This window comes from Pteropus medius, unplaced genomic scaffold, assembly GCF_902729225.1.
Source record: "Pteropus medius unplaced genomic scaffold, Ma_sr-lr_union100, whole genome shotgun sequence".
Classification (NCBI taxonomy): Eukaryota; Metazoa; Chordata; class Mammalia; order Chiroptera; family Pteropodidae; genus Pteropus; species Pteropus medius.
The window spans coordinates 41,354,087-41,372,395 of record NW_024344378.1 but is presented as its reverse complement, the minus strand read 5'-3'; the positions used below and the strand labels follow the sequence as shown (position 1 = coordinate 41,372,395).

The 18,309-nt window shown below is 30.0% G+C and overlaps 1 protein-coding gene across 1 annotated transcript in view; it reads left to right on the top strand.

Moving 5' to 3' along the window:
- Positions 1–18,309, top strand: part of CTNNA3 (catenin alpha 3) — a 1,416,183-nt gene that overhangs the window by 1,279,471 nt on the left and 118,403 nt on the right. Inside the window, exon 16 of the mRNA XM_039871928.1 lies at positions 16,201–16,382. Coding sequence (XP_039727862.1) covers positions 16,201–16,382 — 182 coding nt within the window. The remainder of the gene's footprint in view (positions 1–16,200; positions 16,383–18,309) is intronic.

Below are 18,309 nucleotides of genomic sequence, written 5' to 3'. Positions count from 1 at the left end.
CAAAGTAGGCCAGCAGGTTAATGAGTTATTTACCTCTGTGCTTTCTGCATCATGTCACATTTTCCCTCCTGTCCATCTGCCCCTACCACATTTATTTTCTCAAATGATTTATTTCTCATTAACATTATCTTTTTGTTAATAATACTGAATAAAAATACAGCCTTAAAGTTTTGAAATAAAGATCTCATTTCATTCTTGTTTGGCAAATCTTTTTAAACTCATTGTTTGTATGCTCTTTTGAAATTGTATAAGGCTCAATCTTCGAAAGACGAACTAGTTTGAAGGGATTTTTTTGTAAGTTCTTCCATTCTTGATTTTTCACATACGGCCTCACTTTGTAAATTCTTATGAATGGCATCTTTCTGGTGCTTTATCACTTCCTGCTAAAAGAATACCTGATGATTCTTATCTTGTCAGGAGAGTCCAGAAAGTCTTGGGGACCAGTTTCTAATTAGTGTCCCAGTGTTCTGTCCTCTAAGATCCCAAGGAAGTTTGATTGGATTCTTACACATTATATTAAATAAGTAAATACACGAAATTGATATGTGCCTAAGTAGGTAGATAATAAATACATAAAATTGAAATGTGCCTTTGAAATGAGCATTTTATAAATTGTCCCATTTTGTTTATTAAGTATAAGATTTTATCTCTAGGGAAACAGTTTATAATTTACTTGGAGATTTATTAAATTAATCTTTAGTTTAAGGAAGCTTAGAGAAAATAAAAATATGCAGTGTACATATATATAAAACATAGTCCACTCATCAAAATTTTTTCTAAAAATCATCTTTTTTCTTAATTCAAAAATTCTATTGAGAAAATTATATATTATTTAATATACCTATATATTATATTATTGATAAATATGTTTATTTTGGGAAACATCTACTTAATAAGTATGTGTGTGTGTTTTATAGGTAATCTAGAATTCTAAAAAGCATATTCAGTTTCTGGTAAATTTTAAAGCATCGCAGACTTCAAGATCTAAAATTAATTTCACTCTAATGGACGTTTCATTCTTGTGGGAATACTCTGATATTTCATAGTGTTTTATGTAACATTTGGATTGGGCACACTTTTGGAGCTTGTAAGGCTACATTTTGAAAATACATTTGGACTCTTTTGACGATTCACTACCATTTCTAACATCAATTAATTATTGAAGAAGTGGGTGCTTAGGGAACTAGAGTAGAAAAATCCTTTTTTCTGAGACTTGGTCGTCTACAGTTATATAGGACACTGCAATGTCCACAGAGGTGCCAGGGTGGCCAGTAATGGATATTAAAATAGTTTCCACAGTATAGAGGGTGAGCAATAACTAGGGTGGAATAATGAGCCAGATTTTAGATGTCTCTTTATTAAGACCATATTATTCTGCATCTGCCTGACATTTTTAATCGCTAACATTTTGTCTAATGTTTTCCTATGTTAGCTGGCATAGATAGTTAAAAATTGTATTTGTCCACGCAAGCAAGATGTTAGGTATGAAGTATGTGGAGGCCCTCTGCCTCTCAACTGAAACCAAGGGTATGGTGGCAGTGGTAATTAAGAAAAAATACACAAGGGACAAGTAAATTTAGGAAAGAGTAGCACAGGTTGGTTTGTCCAGCTGCCTTACTCTTGTAGAGAAATTGTTATCCATCATCTTAAATAAGTAAATATACAAATAAGTATATAAGTAGATAGATAGATAATAAATGCATAAAATTAAAATGTGCCTTTGAAACTGAATTTTATAAACTGTCTCATTTTATTTTTTAATTATAAGGTTGTTCCTCTTACCAGGAACACTCTAGACTACATCCTATTTTATTGTGATATGAAACCCATTTAAGCATCCTAAATCACAAGTTGCTTGTCATTTAATGATGGCATTCTGGCTTTAAAATGTGATGAAGATTTTCTTTAAGAAATGATGTTATCCTAAACTACATAGACGTTTACCGCTTCTCAGTTTATAAGTAAACATTTCTATTCACTTTGGTTAGCACTTTAATCTTAAGATAATGATTTCTTATATATTTTTGACCTCATTTATTTGGACTTCATTAAAAAGATCTTTAGCAAGTAGGAAAACATACTTTAATAGTTTCAGAATTTCTTTACAAAAGAGGACTTTTTCTTCAGGAAAAAAAGCTTCACAGAGATGGATAATGAAGCTCTGATTAGTGAATAGATATCAGCCAGTACTTAAAAAGTTTGCTTAAACAATAAACATATTTTCTTGTGGGAGAACACATGGTAGAGAAAGAAGCAAAGTAAGAAAATGGGACTAAAAGAAAGGTGACCACTAAGAAATAAATCATCATATGCTTACTGAAGTACGTTTGAAGATTGAGATGTATATTTTTCATTGGTTTAACTTTTATTCTGAATTGATTTTAGAATTATAGAAAAGTTAAAATTATAGTACAGAGAGTTCCCATATACCCTTCACCCAGTTTCTCCTAATGTTAACTTCTTGCATAACTAAGGTCTATTTGTGAAAACTAAGAAACGAACATTGGTATTATACTGCTAACTAAATTATAGAGTTCGCTGGTTTTTCTATTAATGTTCTTTTTGTTTTAAGATTAAAGCCAGGATCCAACATTGTACTTAATTGTCCCATCCTCTAGTCTCCTGTAGATTATGACAGTTAACTTCCCTTGGCTTTCATAACCTTGATATTTTAAAGTATACAGATAAGGTATTTTATAGAATGACCTTCAATTTGGATTTGTCTGATGGTTTCTTTTGTTTATTTTAAGGTTATCTATTTTCAGAGGGAATACCACAGAATCCATTTGTCCTCGGTCCATCAAATCCAGAAGTACATGATGTTAATAGGTCACAATTCTGGCCATGTTGACCTTTATCACTTGGTTAAAGTGTTAGTTGTAGTTGCTGCTTTCTCCATTGTAAAATTACTGTTATTTTTTTTTCTTTGTAACTAATAAATATCTTAGGAGAAATGCTTTAAGACTATTTAAATATTATTTCTTCTCAAATGTTTATCTACTAATATTAATATTCATCACTGAATCTTGCCACAATTATTATGGTGGTATTTGCCTAACAGTAACTTTCTGTGTCCTTTATTTCTTCTGCACTTATTAATTAGAAATATGAGGAAGTGTTGTCCCTTTTCACACTTTATTTATTTATTCAGTCATTTATTCTATCACTATGGACTCCTGGGTATCCATTGTATTCTATGGATTTTAACTATTTTGTTAACAAAATTGTTCCATCTTTGGTATTGGAAGATTTTAGAGTTTGGCTCCTGCTTTGTTTTAACTTGTTCTCCCTGTTCTTTTTTGAATAATTGCTTACTTTTCGCATCATACAATATCCAAGCTCAACCAGTTTTCCAATTTCTTATCTAAATTTGCCTTTCCAATGTTCAATGACATCTGCCCAAGACAAGCAAGCATTAGAAAGCATTTCTTTCAGTGGGTATATTACTCTCCCTAGACGGCAGGTTAGTTGATTGCCTTGTGACTTCTGAACAAGATGGCCTTAATGTTCTCCTCAGCTTGACTAAACTTTAGACTGGTTTCTTCCTATTAGTCACTGACTTCCTTTTAGTGAAGAGCATTAACTTTAGAAAATTTGCAATTATAAATTCTTTCTCTGCCTCTTTGAGACTCCAATATTCTTTCAGCTTCTTGCCAGGTTTGCAACTCAGTTTATTTTTCTAAGGACTTGGGAGTAACCCCTCTGAAATGTGATAATCAAAAGATAGTAGTACCTCTATCTAATAGCCTCTTCTGGAAAGTAGGCTTCTAACTTTAATAAGCATTATTAGCAAACACAGATGGCCTAATCACATTGAACAACCTCCTTCTTCATGTCCTTTGGTACTTTTCTACTAGCATACCCCAGTGTTTAAAAACTCTCCCACTTTTTGTTTCAGTATAATTGAGTTCAGTCTCTCTCTCTTACTGCAATCATCTTAAATAAAATTTTCTTTGCATGTTCAACTTATCCAGAGCAATTTTTGATTGACACATCTGATAGGTTAAAAGAAAAAGTCATGGTTTTCTGACATTTGTTGTCGTTTTCAATGTGAGAGCAATGGTTTCTCCAGTTTTCTACATCCTCAGATGAAAATCAGATAGATTATAATTTTAAATTATTTCTATTCCTAATTTGTAAAATTCCCATGTTACTTTTAAACATTTTCACTTTTTTTCCATATATAAATTAGGTATATGAATAATTTTTAAAGAGTTTAAATATGTTAGGTCACCACTGTAGGATGAGTAGGGAATAGCCATACAAAGTTAGTCTCAAGTGACAGTAGTAGATCAGTGAGGGCAGAAATGTAGAGCAGAAAAGTGGCCTATGGAGATATTAGATCTCAGAATTTACAGAGCTCTTATGGAAGGTATTTGAAATTCTCAATGTATGATAAGTAGTTGACTCTTTTTTTTAAAATTTTAATATGTGAAAACTTCAACTGTGGGACTTAGATCACAAATGAACAGAAACATGGATCATTATCCAGTAATATAGTCATGAAAAAAATATATATATGTGGATTTTCCAAATTCGTTTTTATTTTTTTGAATATCTAGCAAGTGGTAAATTGGTTATATGTTATACGAAAATATAATTACATATAATTGTTCACTTTTCTTTGGGGATTACATAAGCTATATTCAACTGATAAACTAATGAGAATAACTTTTTAAAAAATATTCTTTGCTATGTATTGGTGATGACATGTATTTTCAGCATATTTATATTGAATGTTAATCATGGTACTTTTTTTAATCATAATAATATAAGTATATATGCATAATATGTGGACAAAATGTTATAAATTTTTGCAATTTTATACCATATTTCTCAAATTATTTTGTCAAGAAAAGTGTTATTAGAACGAAGTGTTCAAAATCTCATAAAGTAGTAAGAGGAAAATCTGTTAATTATATTTGTATTCAGTTAACATTAATATATATATTTTATAAAATTGTATTCATTAGAAAAGTATAATTAAAAAGAAACTATAAAAATAAATGACAGAGACCTATTTTAGGTATACTATTTTAGGTACACTATTCATATACCTTGTCAAGATTTTATCTTTAACAAAATATTTTAATTAATTATAAAAGAACATTAAATATCACAACATCAAAGATATATAAAAACCATATTTAGCAAAATACTTCACTTCCTGTAACTCCTATAGAACAAGTTATTTTAGACTAAAATATATATTTTTAAACTTAAAAAAATATTGTCTATTGGAATTGGTTTGTAAATTGTATTTTAAGCATCCTAACTTACCAACCAAAGTGTTCTAAATATAATTTGATATTTTCTGCACAGGGAAATATTAAACTCCTTGAGAGCATGAATGGTGCCATATAACTCCACTATCAGTAGAAAATCAGTAAATGCTGGGTGATGATGTTGTAGATGATCATTGTCAGTATTATGACCAAACATAATTGTACTATGCTGTAATACAAAAATATGATGAAGATGTCCTGATATGAACAGGAGAGCTTGTTCATAAATTGAAAGACCCTCAATTAGCTGAGCTTTCTGTCTCCTCTTTGATAGATAGTCTTTTCCTTTCTGGGGGTCAGACCACTATACCTCCTGTCTACTTCCAATTTTCATTATACTGGGGCATGGAATTCAGGTAACCAAACTTACTTAAATTGTGTGCAAAGTGAAGGTTACTAGGCTCTGAGTTACATTGTAAAGGCACTCTTGTGAATAAAATGAGTTTCTAGAGCTTGTTTGAGTTTCTTACAGCCTTTGTAATATTTACTTATTGAATTTTCCTTTGCGACGTGTAGTTATATAGTTTCAAAACAGGAGGATTTCTATCTTGTCAGTCTTGGCAGCATCAACAAACAAAAGTATTTCAACATCCTGGAATAATAACCTAAAGAAAACACAATGGAATTGAATTTAAATTAGTCTAAATCTTTGCAACATTTAGATTTAAAATGTGTGTGTATGTGTGTGTGTGCATTTAGATCAAAGTACTCACATAAGATAGTCTATTTTAGAAGACAAATTATAATACTCACTTGGTTTGGTGAGAAAAGAACCAGAGGAAATATTTTAAAGGTTTGATGTTAACACTATAAATAAAATATATATTGTAAGAAATATATGAGCATGTTAGGGTCACATTTGTCAAAAGGATTGGGATACTCATGTCAGTTTTTATTTTTTAAATTTTATTTTATTATTAGTTTCAAATATACAGTACATTGGTTAGACATTTATGTAGTATATGAAACAATTCCCCTGATTACTCTTTCTCTCCTCTGGCTCTATTGAGGCTCTGCAGATCACCACCATTGAATTAAGAAACTTTTTTTTTAGAAGAAGACTTATACTATAGCCACATTTATTTAAATTTCAATTATTATAATACACACTAAGATCTTGAATGAAGTTGTTTCCTATGACTCTTCAGCCATACTTATTTCTTATGCAAGGATTACTTTTGTAGGTTGCAAATCTCATTCACTGTTTTGGTTTTTACTGGTAAAATTTTTATGGACAACTTTTTCTCTTAGTCACATAGAACCCAGGATTGGGCCTTCATGTATGTAAAAGAAGAAGCTGAGCAACAATGGTCATGAGTTTTACAGATGGAATAGTATTGTGTGATAAGAGAATAGACTATATGGCCTATAAAATCCCTGATACCTCCACAGAACAAAAACATAGAAAATATTATTTGTTTTCCAATTATTTTTTATTTTAAGATGTTAAATCCACAGAGAATTTTAAATATTAGTTCAATGTATATCCATATTCCAAGGACCTAGATATAGGAGTTTTAACATAATGCCAGATCGGTATTTACTTTTTTTTCTGAAGAATTTCAGAGTTATTTGCAACATCATAACATTTTATACCTAAATATTTCAGCAAGCATCTCCTAAAATAATATACAGTCTCTTATATAACCATAATATTGTCATCACACTGAAGAAATGTAATAGTTGCTTACTAATTTTGCCTAATACCCAGTCTATATTAAAATTTTTCCACTTGTCTCCCAAATGTGTTTTAAAGTCTTTATTTTTTTTCTTAGAACTTGGACACATATTGAGTTCACAAATAATATATGACTATTTTTTTCAAGACTTAAATTAACTCCAGTTCTATAAACTATATTGCAAATGAACCATAACAATAGGTATGATATAAAAGAAAAATAAATTGAAAAAGATCTTTTTTATTTATAGGAGACATGCATATGTCCCCTGAAGGTTTCATTTTCATGGTTGTGAAATGTTAATATTAATATCTACCTTAGGATATTATTATTTAAAAGAGGTAATTTTTCAAAAGTGTTTAATGAAATGTATGGCATATGTGAAGCATGAACAAATGTTAATTACCATTATTATTACTGTTGGAACATAGATAATCAAGTAAGCTTGATGATTTAATAGCTAATTCTGTGTTTAGACCCAGACCCTGAAGCCTATAAAGTTTTATTATGAGATAGTTTTACATCTGATAGGGATCTGTGAGTATAACCCATGGAGTTTTAAGAGTGTTATTTTTTGACAAAACTCAGAGCCTTTTAAAGGTAATATACTTGTAAATTTTATTTAAGAAACTATGCATAGAAATGTAGAAATGTATATCGCTCCTTAAAGCAAAGTCCAATTCCAGTCCAGTTCCTAAATATATTTAAAATATTATGAAATCTTTTAAATAAATTCTCTGTAATATATTTGAATTCGCAACTTAATATGTTTAAAATAACAATGCACAAACCATTTTTCTGAATTTGTTCTCCAAATCTTAATTAAGTTAAATGTTGCTGCAGCACTTCAAGTTTTCTAAATCTCCAGCAAAATGTTCTACTATATATATTTTTGATATATTAAAAACATTATTTTCTAAATGCCTTTGGGCTTATAAAAATACATAAATGCTTCTATTAAATTCGATTAACACCATAGGTAAAAACAAAAATTCCCCTTTTAGAAATATTTATTCAGTATACATACACCACACTTTTGATTTTGAATGTTGAGTTCTAGTTACTCACCCACATGAATAATAATAATTGATTAGGAATTTTCTAATATAAAATTTTTAAAATGTAATTGTGGCTTATTTACCAGTAAAATTCTATTTCTGTGTTCCATCCAGGTTTATAGATAGGGAAAATAAAAGAGTTATATGATTTACTGAAGAATAAAATTTCCATGGAAAAAGTTATAGTTAAATAAAGCATAACAATTTTGTAAGAAGAGAGATCTAGTAACAGTGACACATGGATTTAAGTACCAAATTCTGCCACTAATCAACTTGATAATATTTTTCAAGTAATTTTGTTCCCTGGGACTCAGTTTCCTTACCTGAAAAATAGTATTCTAGAGATTCTAAGAATAAAATGATTACAACGACTTTATGTTTCTGTATGATTTATTGTTTATGAAATGTATTTACTCCAGATTTTTTACTTAGTCTCTTCCTAAGCTCCATGATGTAGCTAAGAGGATATTTTTAGCTGTCCTTTCCTAAAACATTGTGAAAAGTCTTGGAGGCCAGGCTAAGGAATTTATATACATTAACCATAAGTACCATTTACTAAATCCCTAATATATTCTAGGTATCATTATTACAGACATAACTCTAATTGTGAGAAAACCCCTAATAAGTTTTATGATCTTTTAACATGATAAAATGGGGGGTTCAGATGGTTAAGCTACTTGTTACAAAGCTAGTACTTAGCAGAATTGGAGTTTGAATAAAAGTCTGTATGACAAAAATTTTTACATTTTTCCTATTATACTAATTTTTTCTTTTTTATGTGTTTTAAGAGGTAATGAAAATCATTGAAACTGTTTAAGTAGATATGTAATGTAATTATATGAATATTTTAAGTAGTAGTAATGAAATTTAAAAGTAGATAAAAAGATGAGATCATTTGTGTTGTTAATATAGTCTTAGAGGAATATTGAGGATCCAAGTTTGAAAGTAAACAAGGAAAATTCATTAGAGAAATTAATTTCTACCTTGTAGAGGTTAAAGCCTAGAAATTATGTAAATGTAGGTGACAAAGAAAATGTAAAATAAATGCTATATAATTTTATCTCACAAGCCTATTCTTTATCTCTTGACTATTTTTGTTGACAATTGTAAACAAACATCAATTATCTGTATGTCCCTATTTTCAGAAAACATATTCTGCAGGAAAGAAACAAACAAAAAACACAAATAAACATATAGTTAGATAGGTAGATGGTAGTTACCACTGTTATTCTGAAAAGTGATTCTGCTTTCAAAGATCTTTCCTCTAGTAAATGAGATAAAATATTCACATTCAGAAATAATTAGTCTAATAGAGAGAATAACATGAACATCTTGAGGGAAGAACTGAAAACATGTTCAGAATTTAAAAAAAAATAATTACATGCAGCTGGAGAAGAAAGGGGGATGTATTATATGAATTTGGCTTGGAAATGTGATTAAATTTGAATCAACAAGGATGGGGAAGGGGAAGAAGTTGAACAAAGTAATTAATGAGCAATATTTCAAGATATTTACCTGCAAGAGCAAATAGCTTAATTTAATTTGAGGGTACAATGCATGGAATTTAAGTAAAAAGAAATAATGTTGTAAGGCTGGTAGAAGCAAAGGTCATGGTGGGCCCTGTGACTGAGTAATTCTACTACTAGATAACTATTTGAGAAAAATGCACCCATATCTTCACCAAAATAAAAGTACAAGAATATTCATTATTCATAATAGTCAAAAATGGAATACTTCTCAAAAATTCATTAACAGAAAAACTGATTAATAGATGGCATATACTTATTTGCACAATAGAATACTATGTGTCTAGAGCAAGAAGAATAAGCAGACTATAACTCCATTCAACAGCATAGACATATTTTAAATATATAAATGTTGAATATAAGCCAGGCACAAGACTATATATACTATAATTCCATTTTTATAAGGTTTAAAAATGAAAAATCTATAATTTTAGAAATCAATATAGTGATTGTTCTTGGGAGATAGTGACTAGACTAAGACATAGGAGGCTTTTGGGATGCTGGTCATCTTTTTGTTTCTTAGTTTAGGTGCTAGGTAAACGGATTTGCTCAGTATGTGAAGACAGTTCCAATTGTACATTTATGATTTGGGCAATTTTATATATGAATTTTCCACTTTAGGTAAATTTAATGGTAGTATTTGAGGAGTTGGTATTCTTTGTTCAATAAGAAGATATGGAAAGTATTTTTTAGCTAAAGATCACACAATTCTACAAATTCAGATTGCATCAAGCGGTAGCAAGATGGATTGAAAACGAAATGGAAAATTAAGACCTTAATTTATACAGCAGTAATGGGAATACAAAGAAGAAGATGGATGTGATAAAAGTTTTAGAGATAAAATGGATAAAGTTTGTGCTTAACAGAATGGGATCGATAAAGAAAAGGGAAGAATTTTTTTTAAATGAAATTTCAGGACTGGATGGCAGGCAGTATTACTTAAAAACATAAAAATCAAGAAGATAAAGGATATAGCAAGCGTTGACAAACTATAGCCAGCAGGTCAAATCTGGCCTGCTAACTGTCTTTGTACAGCCCATGAGCTAAGAATGGTTTTTAGATTTTTAAATGGATGAAGAAAAAATTAGAATACATGTAATCAGAATATTTGTGACATGAGAAAAATCATATAAAATTTAAGTTTCAGTGTTCATGTAAAGGTTTATTGGAATATAGCCATACTCATTTGTTTTCATAGTGTCTATGATGGCTCTAGCTTTACAACAGCAGCCGAGTTGAGTAATGTGATAGAGTGTTATGGTATGGCCAGCACAGCATAAATTATTTACTATCTTGCCCTTTACAGAAAAATTCTGCTAACCCTTGTTTTAGAGCTAAAACTGTAAATGATATGTATATATACACACTTGAAAATGCCTAATGGGTACTGGAGAATACAACTTCCGTTGTTTTTTTTTTTTAAAGGATAACTTTAGAATAGAATTCTAAGGATCACTGCATAGAGTGAAAAACTAAATCTGTTAGTGTAAGTAACAGCTGGCAATGAATAGCACTTAAGAATGTAAAAAAAAAATTATTCATATACATTTATTCATTTGATATCTAAAACTACCTGTGAGGTAAACATCGTCTCTAGTTTACAGATGAGGAAACTTAGATTCTAAAAGCAAAGTGACTATACTTTGGAAAATAATTATGTCTAAAGTTAAAAGGTGTTAAATACCATTAAGGAGAATGTGGATATTTTTGTATGTACTGTGGGAAATTTGCTAATGTTTGTTGGCATAGTGATAGAATAAAAACTCTACAGCAGAGTTTCTGGGTTTGCACCCTGGTCTACCATTTATCAACACTAATCTTTTATTATTATTAAGGTTTTGTTGACATATAATTTATATTAGTTTCAGGTATACATATATACCTTAGAAAAGGATCACCACAGTAAGTCTAGTAATCACCTGTCATCATACAAATTTATTATGTTATTGACTGTATTCTTTAGGCTTCCCCATGACTTATTTATTTTATAACTAGAAGTTTGTATCTCTTAATCTCCTTCATTGTTTGCCCATAACCCCCACCAACCATTATTTTGTTCTCTGTATTTGAGTCTCTTTTATTTTGTTTAATTGTATGTTTTTAAGATTCCTCATATGAGTAAAATCATATTTGTCTTTTTCTGAAATAATTTCACTTAACATAATACACTCTAGGTCTATCCATGTTGTCAAAAATGGCAAGATTTCATTCTTTTTATGGCTAAGTAATATTCCATTGTGCGTGTGTGTGTGTGTGTATCAGATCTTCTTTATCCATTCATCTCTCAATGACTACTTAGGTTATTTTCATATCTCAGCTATTGTAAATATATTGCAAAGAATGTAAGGGTGAATATAGCTTTTTGAATTAGTATTTTCATTTTCTTTGAATAAATATGCAGAAGTGAAATTGCTGGATCATATGGTAGTTCTATTTTTAATTCTTTGAGGAACCTTTGTGCTGTTCTCCATAGTAGCTCCACCAATTTACAATCCCACCAACAGTACACAAGGGTCCGTTTTCTCCACATCTTCTACAACACTTGTCATTTGTTGTCTTTTAATAATAGCCACTCTGACCAGTGTGAGGTAATATCTCATTGCAGTTTTGATTTGCATTTCCCTAATGATAAATAATGTTAAGCATGTTATCCTGAGTCTCTTGGCCATCTGTATCTCTTCTTTAGATAAATGTCTATTTAGATCTTCTGCCCATTTTTAAATTGGATTGTTAGTGTGTTTTTTTGATGTTGAGTTATATGGATTCTTTACATATTTTGGATAGTAATCCCTTAATGGATCCATCATTTGCAAATGTTGTCTCTCATTCACTAGGTTGCCTTTTTATTTTGTTGTTGATTCCTTTTTAGTTTGACAAACTCCCATTTGTTTATGTTTCTTTTTGTTGCCCTTGCCTGAGGAGACATATGTGAAATAATATTGCTAAACTGATGTCAAAAAATTTACTGCCTGTTTTCTCCTAGGAGTTTTATGGTTTCAGGTATTACATGTAAGTCTTTAATCCATTTTGAGTTTATTTTTATATATAGTGTAAGAAAGTGGCCCAGTTTCATATTTTGCATGTATCTGTCCAGTGTTCCTACTGTAATTTTTTGAAAAAGCTATCTTTTTCTCATTGCATATTCTTGCCTTCTTTGTCATAGTTTAATTGATCATATAAGCCTGGGTTTATTGTTGAGTTCTCTATTCCACTGATCTGTGCGTGTGTGTGTCTCTCTTTTTCTTTTCTTTTTTTTTTTTTATCAGTATCATACTGTATTGATTACAATAGCTTTATAGTTTAGTTTGAAATCAGGGAGTGTAATACGTTCAACTTTGTTCTTTCTCAAAATTGCTTTGGCTATTTGGGGTCTTTTGTGGTTCTGTACAAATTTTAGGATTTTTTTTTCTGTGAAAAATGCCATTGGTATTTTGATAAGGATTGCATTAAATCTGTAGATTATTTTGGGTAGTATGGGCATTTTAACAATATTAATTCTACCAATCCATAAGCATGGTATATACTAAAACTATAATCTTAAGTAAATAACTTTTTGGAGACTCAGTTTTATAATTCATAAAATTAGGATAACAATATATTTACATCATAGGATTGATATGAAGATTGAAGTTTAAATATATGTAACGTGCCTGGAAGAGTGTCTGCTTATATAAATGTTATCTATTTTCATTGTCTTTGGCAATAGATTCCAAAATCAGCTGATACACAATATAATCTTGTTCAAATGGCAGTAACTCAAAAAGCCTTTGATAGCTATTTATATTAGAGTTCTACTTTATAGATTTGAACAGGAGCCGAGATGTATGGCCAGCTGTCAATAATGTTAGAGATTCCACTGAACTCACTCGCTTAAAGCTTTGTGCCTCAGTTTCTTTGCTTATCCTGCACAAAATAATCCAATAAGGAACATTCACCCAGGATTTTTAAATATCAAGTATTCTCTTACATCCTATTTTGAAATTTTCATATTGATTGAAGTTGATGGATAACATATAATAAATCATTCACAAGAACGCTAAAAATCTTTAATAGAGGTTTCAGTCAGTAATTTAATGCTTTATTGTTTTTGTCCCTCCTGTAAGAAAGAGTGAGAATTCTTTAGAACTTTTAATTTTGTAAACTATTGCCCAACTTTTGGCTCTTATCTTGTCAGAAATAAACATTTGTCAATTGTGATTCACTATGTGAGTTGTTATTAAGGAAATCTAGTGCAATTGATGAGATTCCTGCCCATGACCGGGTCAGTCTCAATGTTATCCAATAATTGACCCTGTTGCCTGCATGGCAGGAGGATAGTAGTTACAATTATTGTTATTTTGTGTCTAGGGAAACTCAGACAGGAGGGTTAAGTGACTTCCTCAAGGTCCTATTGAAAATTAGTGGCATTGCAAGGAACAGAACTAGTAATACACTTAATCAGATCACCTTTTGAATACTTTTAACTTTTTTATGAGGATAACGAATAATTGTCCATGATATACCAGTGTACACTTCAAAATTATTTATTAGATCTAGAGTCATGGATTTATTATATCTGAAATAAAGACTGTAAAAAGAGGCCCCAACTGAATCTATCTACAGCTATTAGTGTTTGAAAGTTTAAACACTTTTTAATGAAAATGGAGAGAATGATAGTAACCAATGGTCAAGATGGAGAAAATTCATTTCTATTTTTGAGCTAGGTTAGTAGCTTATAATTTACTTAATGTGTTTGGATACTATTGATTTCAGACATAAGTGAGCTGTGTCTTCATTTACATACGCCAGCAGCAGTAAAAGTTGCTCTTCTTTTAATTTATTACATAGGCAACATTTCTTGAGAAAGGAAACTACAGACTATTTTCAGAACCTAAGAGTTATCTGTATAGCTCATCAATTAAAAACCTAGTCTCATAGCTTAATTTAATTATTCAAATAAAATAAAATAATAACAGAAAAAAGCAAATTTTATGTGTTAGATATGTTAATATATTTCGATAGTAGAAATAGAATAGAGCTAGATTGAATAGAAAACAGCTATCCTTTATTGAACCTTCACTATACATCAAACATTATGCTAAGGAATTTAAAGGAAACTTCAAATCAGAAAGCCTCATTGTTTATTTTCTTTAGTAGGTTAGAACTGAAGCATGGATAATCCTGAGATTTTTTTTTTATGGGTACCAAGTTGTTTTAGACCCTAAGTTAGGCTTATAATAAATAACAGATACTTGATATTGTTTCTTTTATTATAGTTTTGTAGTTGGATTTTTTATTGACCATTCTTATAATTCTTTTATTCATATATTTAAGTTTTTTTTGGTATTATACACTTTTGATTCAATAAAGTGTATTTTTAATATTCTGAACCCAGTGTCCAGAATATTTCAAAGCTTTTTGAGGGGATTTTTTCTTATTTTCTCATATATAGGTGTCCTGGAGACTAACATCTGGAAATACATAAGCATTATAGGTATCACATATTCCATGTGAATAAGCATTAAGTAAATTCAGCTTACAAGATTTATCCTTTTTAAACAATCCCTCTCAGGCCTATGTATTCCTTATACTATTAGAATATGTATGAGTTCCTTTTTGAGAATATGGTTGCAAAGACTGTTGTATGGTATTGTATGAAATTGTATGGTATTAATATTATCAAATCACTTTTCCTTCAAGGTAATTTATTATTATTATTATTATTATTATTATTATTATTATTATTATTACTAGTACTACTACTTGACAGAAAGTCATAGGTTCCAGGTGCTAAGGTTGTGAATATGGTAGTTTAGGAGTATGGATGGTTTTCTCCCATCCTTCGTTCTAAATTGCAAGTAGAAGATGCAAGTTGCATGCTGTTCAAAGTACAACATATCTAAAGAATTGATACTATGTTAAAACATTAAGTTTAGTGTGCTTGGGAGAATAGCACCCCCAAAATCAGGATGCTAATTAGGGATGTTTATTTTAATAAACTCTGCCCATGGCATTCTTAATCTTTTCCAAAAACAGTTGGTATATATGTACATATCTGAATGTGCTTATATGCATAAAATACAGATATGTCTGAATGATTATATGTATATATATGCTTATCTATATAGATATGACTTGTAAGTGTATACTTTTACTGTTTATCAATCTATAGTCAGTATTTATGTAAGGATCTGTATATCTGCATATAAATACATGCATACATAGTCTCATTTTAAGATAAATTTTGTTATACTTCTACCTTTTGAAGCATACTATTAGTACAACTAAATGAAGTATATACTTTTCTAACATATGTAATGCATTACATTAGGTTTAGATTAATTTAAAATTTAAATGTTAGAAATTTGAGAAGTCCAACATCTATATTAAGAAGTAGATTTAAATATATCAGATACTAAATTATACATTGTTTTTCTTTTCTCAAATTTAACGTTGCTGTTCTGGAGCCAACAATTATAATTCAATAGATCTTTCATATGAAAATAAAACATGAAAAGTTTTGATTATATGACTTAAAAAAAGAAAGCTATGACATGTCTCTTTTTAAATGAAAATGAAAATAATTTATGAGCATTCTGTCATTACTAATTATTCCTAAAATGCTTTTTTGACGTAGTGAAATAATTTTAAATCTAACTATCACGTGTTTTAGGCCAAGATGACTCAATTGCCTGAGGCAGAAAAGGAAAAGATTGCTGAGCAAGTTGCTGATTTCAAGAAAGTAAAGAGTAAGCTGGATGCTGAAATTGAAATATGGGATGATACAAGCAATGATATTATTGTTCTGGCCAAGAAGATGTGTATGATCATGATGGAGATGACAGATTTTACAAGGTAATTACGTGGAAAATGATCTGTAATATTTATAATGGTTAGAAACATTTGTCACATTAGCGAAACCTCAAGATTCTTTGAGTGGCAGGTGCTAAAAATCAAGTGATAAAAAATAAATAATATTAAATTAGAAAGTTGTAGATGTGTCATGCTAGAGGTTGTGGTAAATAAATATGGCAGAGTTTGTAATAAACTGCCAAGGAATAATTTTAGAAACCACTTTATACTCTCTTACCTTAGGAATCTTCTCTGTATATCATATTACACATTACTTTTACAAAGAAATTGTTAAGTTATGATCTCTTTGCGAACTATCTGAGTGATTCATTTCCATAGATACATAATTTTAAAGTAATTTATGTATCATAAAATTGGTGATATCTTTTGCTACTGAAAGAGCAACTAGATACATTTGAGTGCAACGACTTAATGGTATATTTGAAGGAATTATACATTGTGAGTATGTATGTGATAAAAAGAAATTTGCAGTAGAATTTAAGGAGATGAGAGACTTGAAATTACTAGAAAGGATATGTTGAAATAACCGACTGGGTTCAGACTGAAGGAAGGGAAATTAAGTTAGTAAGATGGAAGGATAAATATATGTCGCCAACAAGTGGTGAGGATAAAAACTTCAGTGAAGTCTTTCCTGCTCTGCATCAGTCTCCCTCCCAAAGGAATTAATGTTCTACTGTTGGCATACTTTAAGTTGAGTTTGAAAAGGTTGTGCAGTGACTTTGAGGGTGTCATATCTGTAGCTAGGGTGTTAGAAGAGGATTCGCAACTCCACAGAGTGATAACTCATTGGGAAATAAACACATCTATGTTTTGCAAAAGCTAAACAGCCCAACATTCTCACAATCTATAGGTGTCACTACCAAAGACATCCACAGAATAGAAATATTGTATGCTCAAACTGCAGTAAAAGTATAGTAGCAAAATTGAATTTTAGATTCTGATAATCTTTTGCACTTAAATTGAATCCAGATTCAGTTTAATTTCAGTTCATATAAACTGTGATAAAGATCCAATTGTTTCAAAATGAATGAAACCTTGTTCTCTACTTTTTTTTTTGCTACCAATTCTGTTTCAAGTATTTTCTAAGACACTACAATGTTTTTCTGAGTGTTAAATTTAACAATTTTATATATAGGCTATTTCTCAGTTCCACCCATTTCACATTTCTTTCATTGCAGGTGTTTCAACTTTGTAATGGGGACTGTGAGAATGGTGGTTATTGTTGGTCCTGAAGTATTTATCAACAAGTAGTTGACCATTATAGTACATTCTGTCTCATATATAGATTTTAAATAGCTATGTAATTTTTTAATAATAGAAAGAAAAAATAGTAAATTATTTTTTCTAAAGAGTTACTCAATGCTCTGTTTTCTCATTTTCTTCAACTACTATTTTATTATTAATAAGAGGAATAATAATAGTAAACATTGATGAATGCTTACTATGTACTACACTATGATGACTATATATGTTTTCTCATTTTTATTCTCAAGAGAGTTTGTCATATTCTCTATTTTATTATTTAAAAAAAATAACAGATTTAAGGCGGTCAGATAAATTGCTCAAGGACACACAAATGAAATTACTTCCAATTGGAGTTGATCCATCTGGAGAATCTGGGTACCTACTCACTGTATTACAAGTTTTACCTTTGTGCTAAACACAGAACAAGACCTAGTCTATTCCCCAAGGGGAAAACAAATAGACATATTAGAAATAACAACAGTAATTGTGTAGTGCATTGTATTCTTCTACCTGTGAATACATTAGAATTTCAAAAGAGAGATTATTACAGGGAAACAGAGTGGGCAGAAAACAAAAGGTATGAAGAAATGAAGTTTGTATTCAACTGAAAATGAGATCTGGGATTGAATCGTGGAATGAGATAGTACAAATAAGAAAACTCACA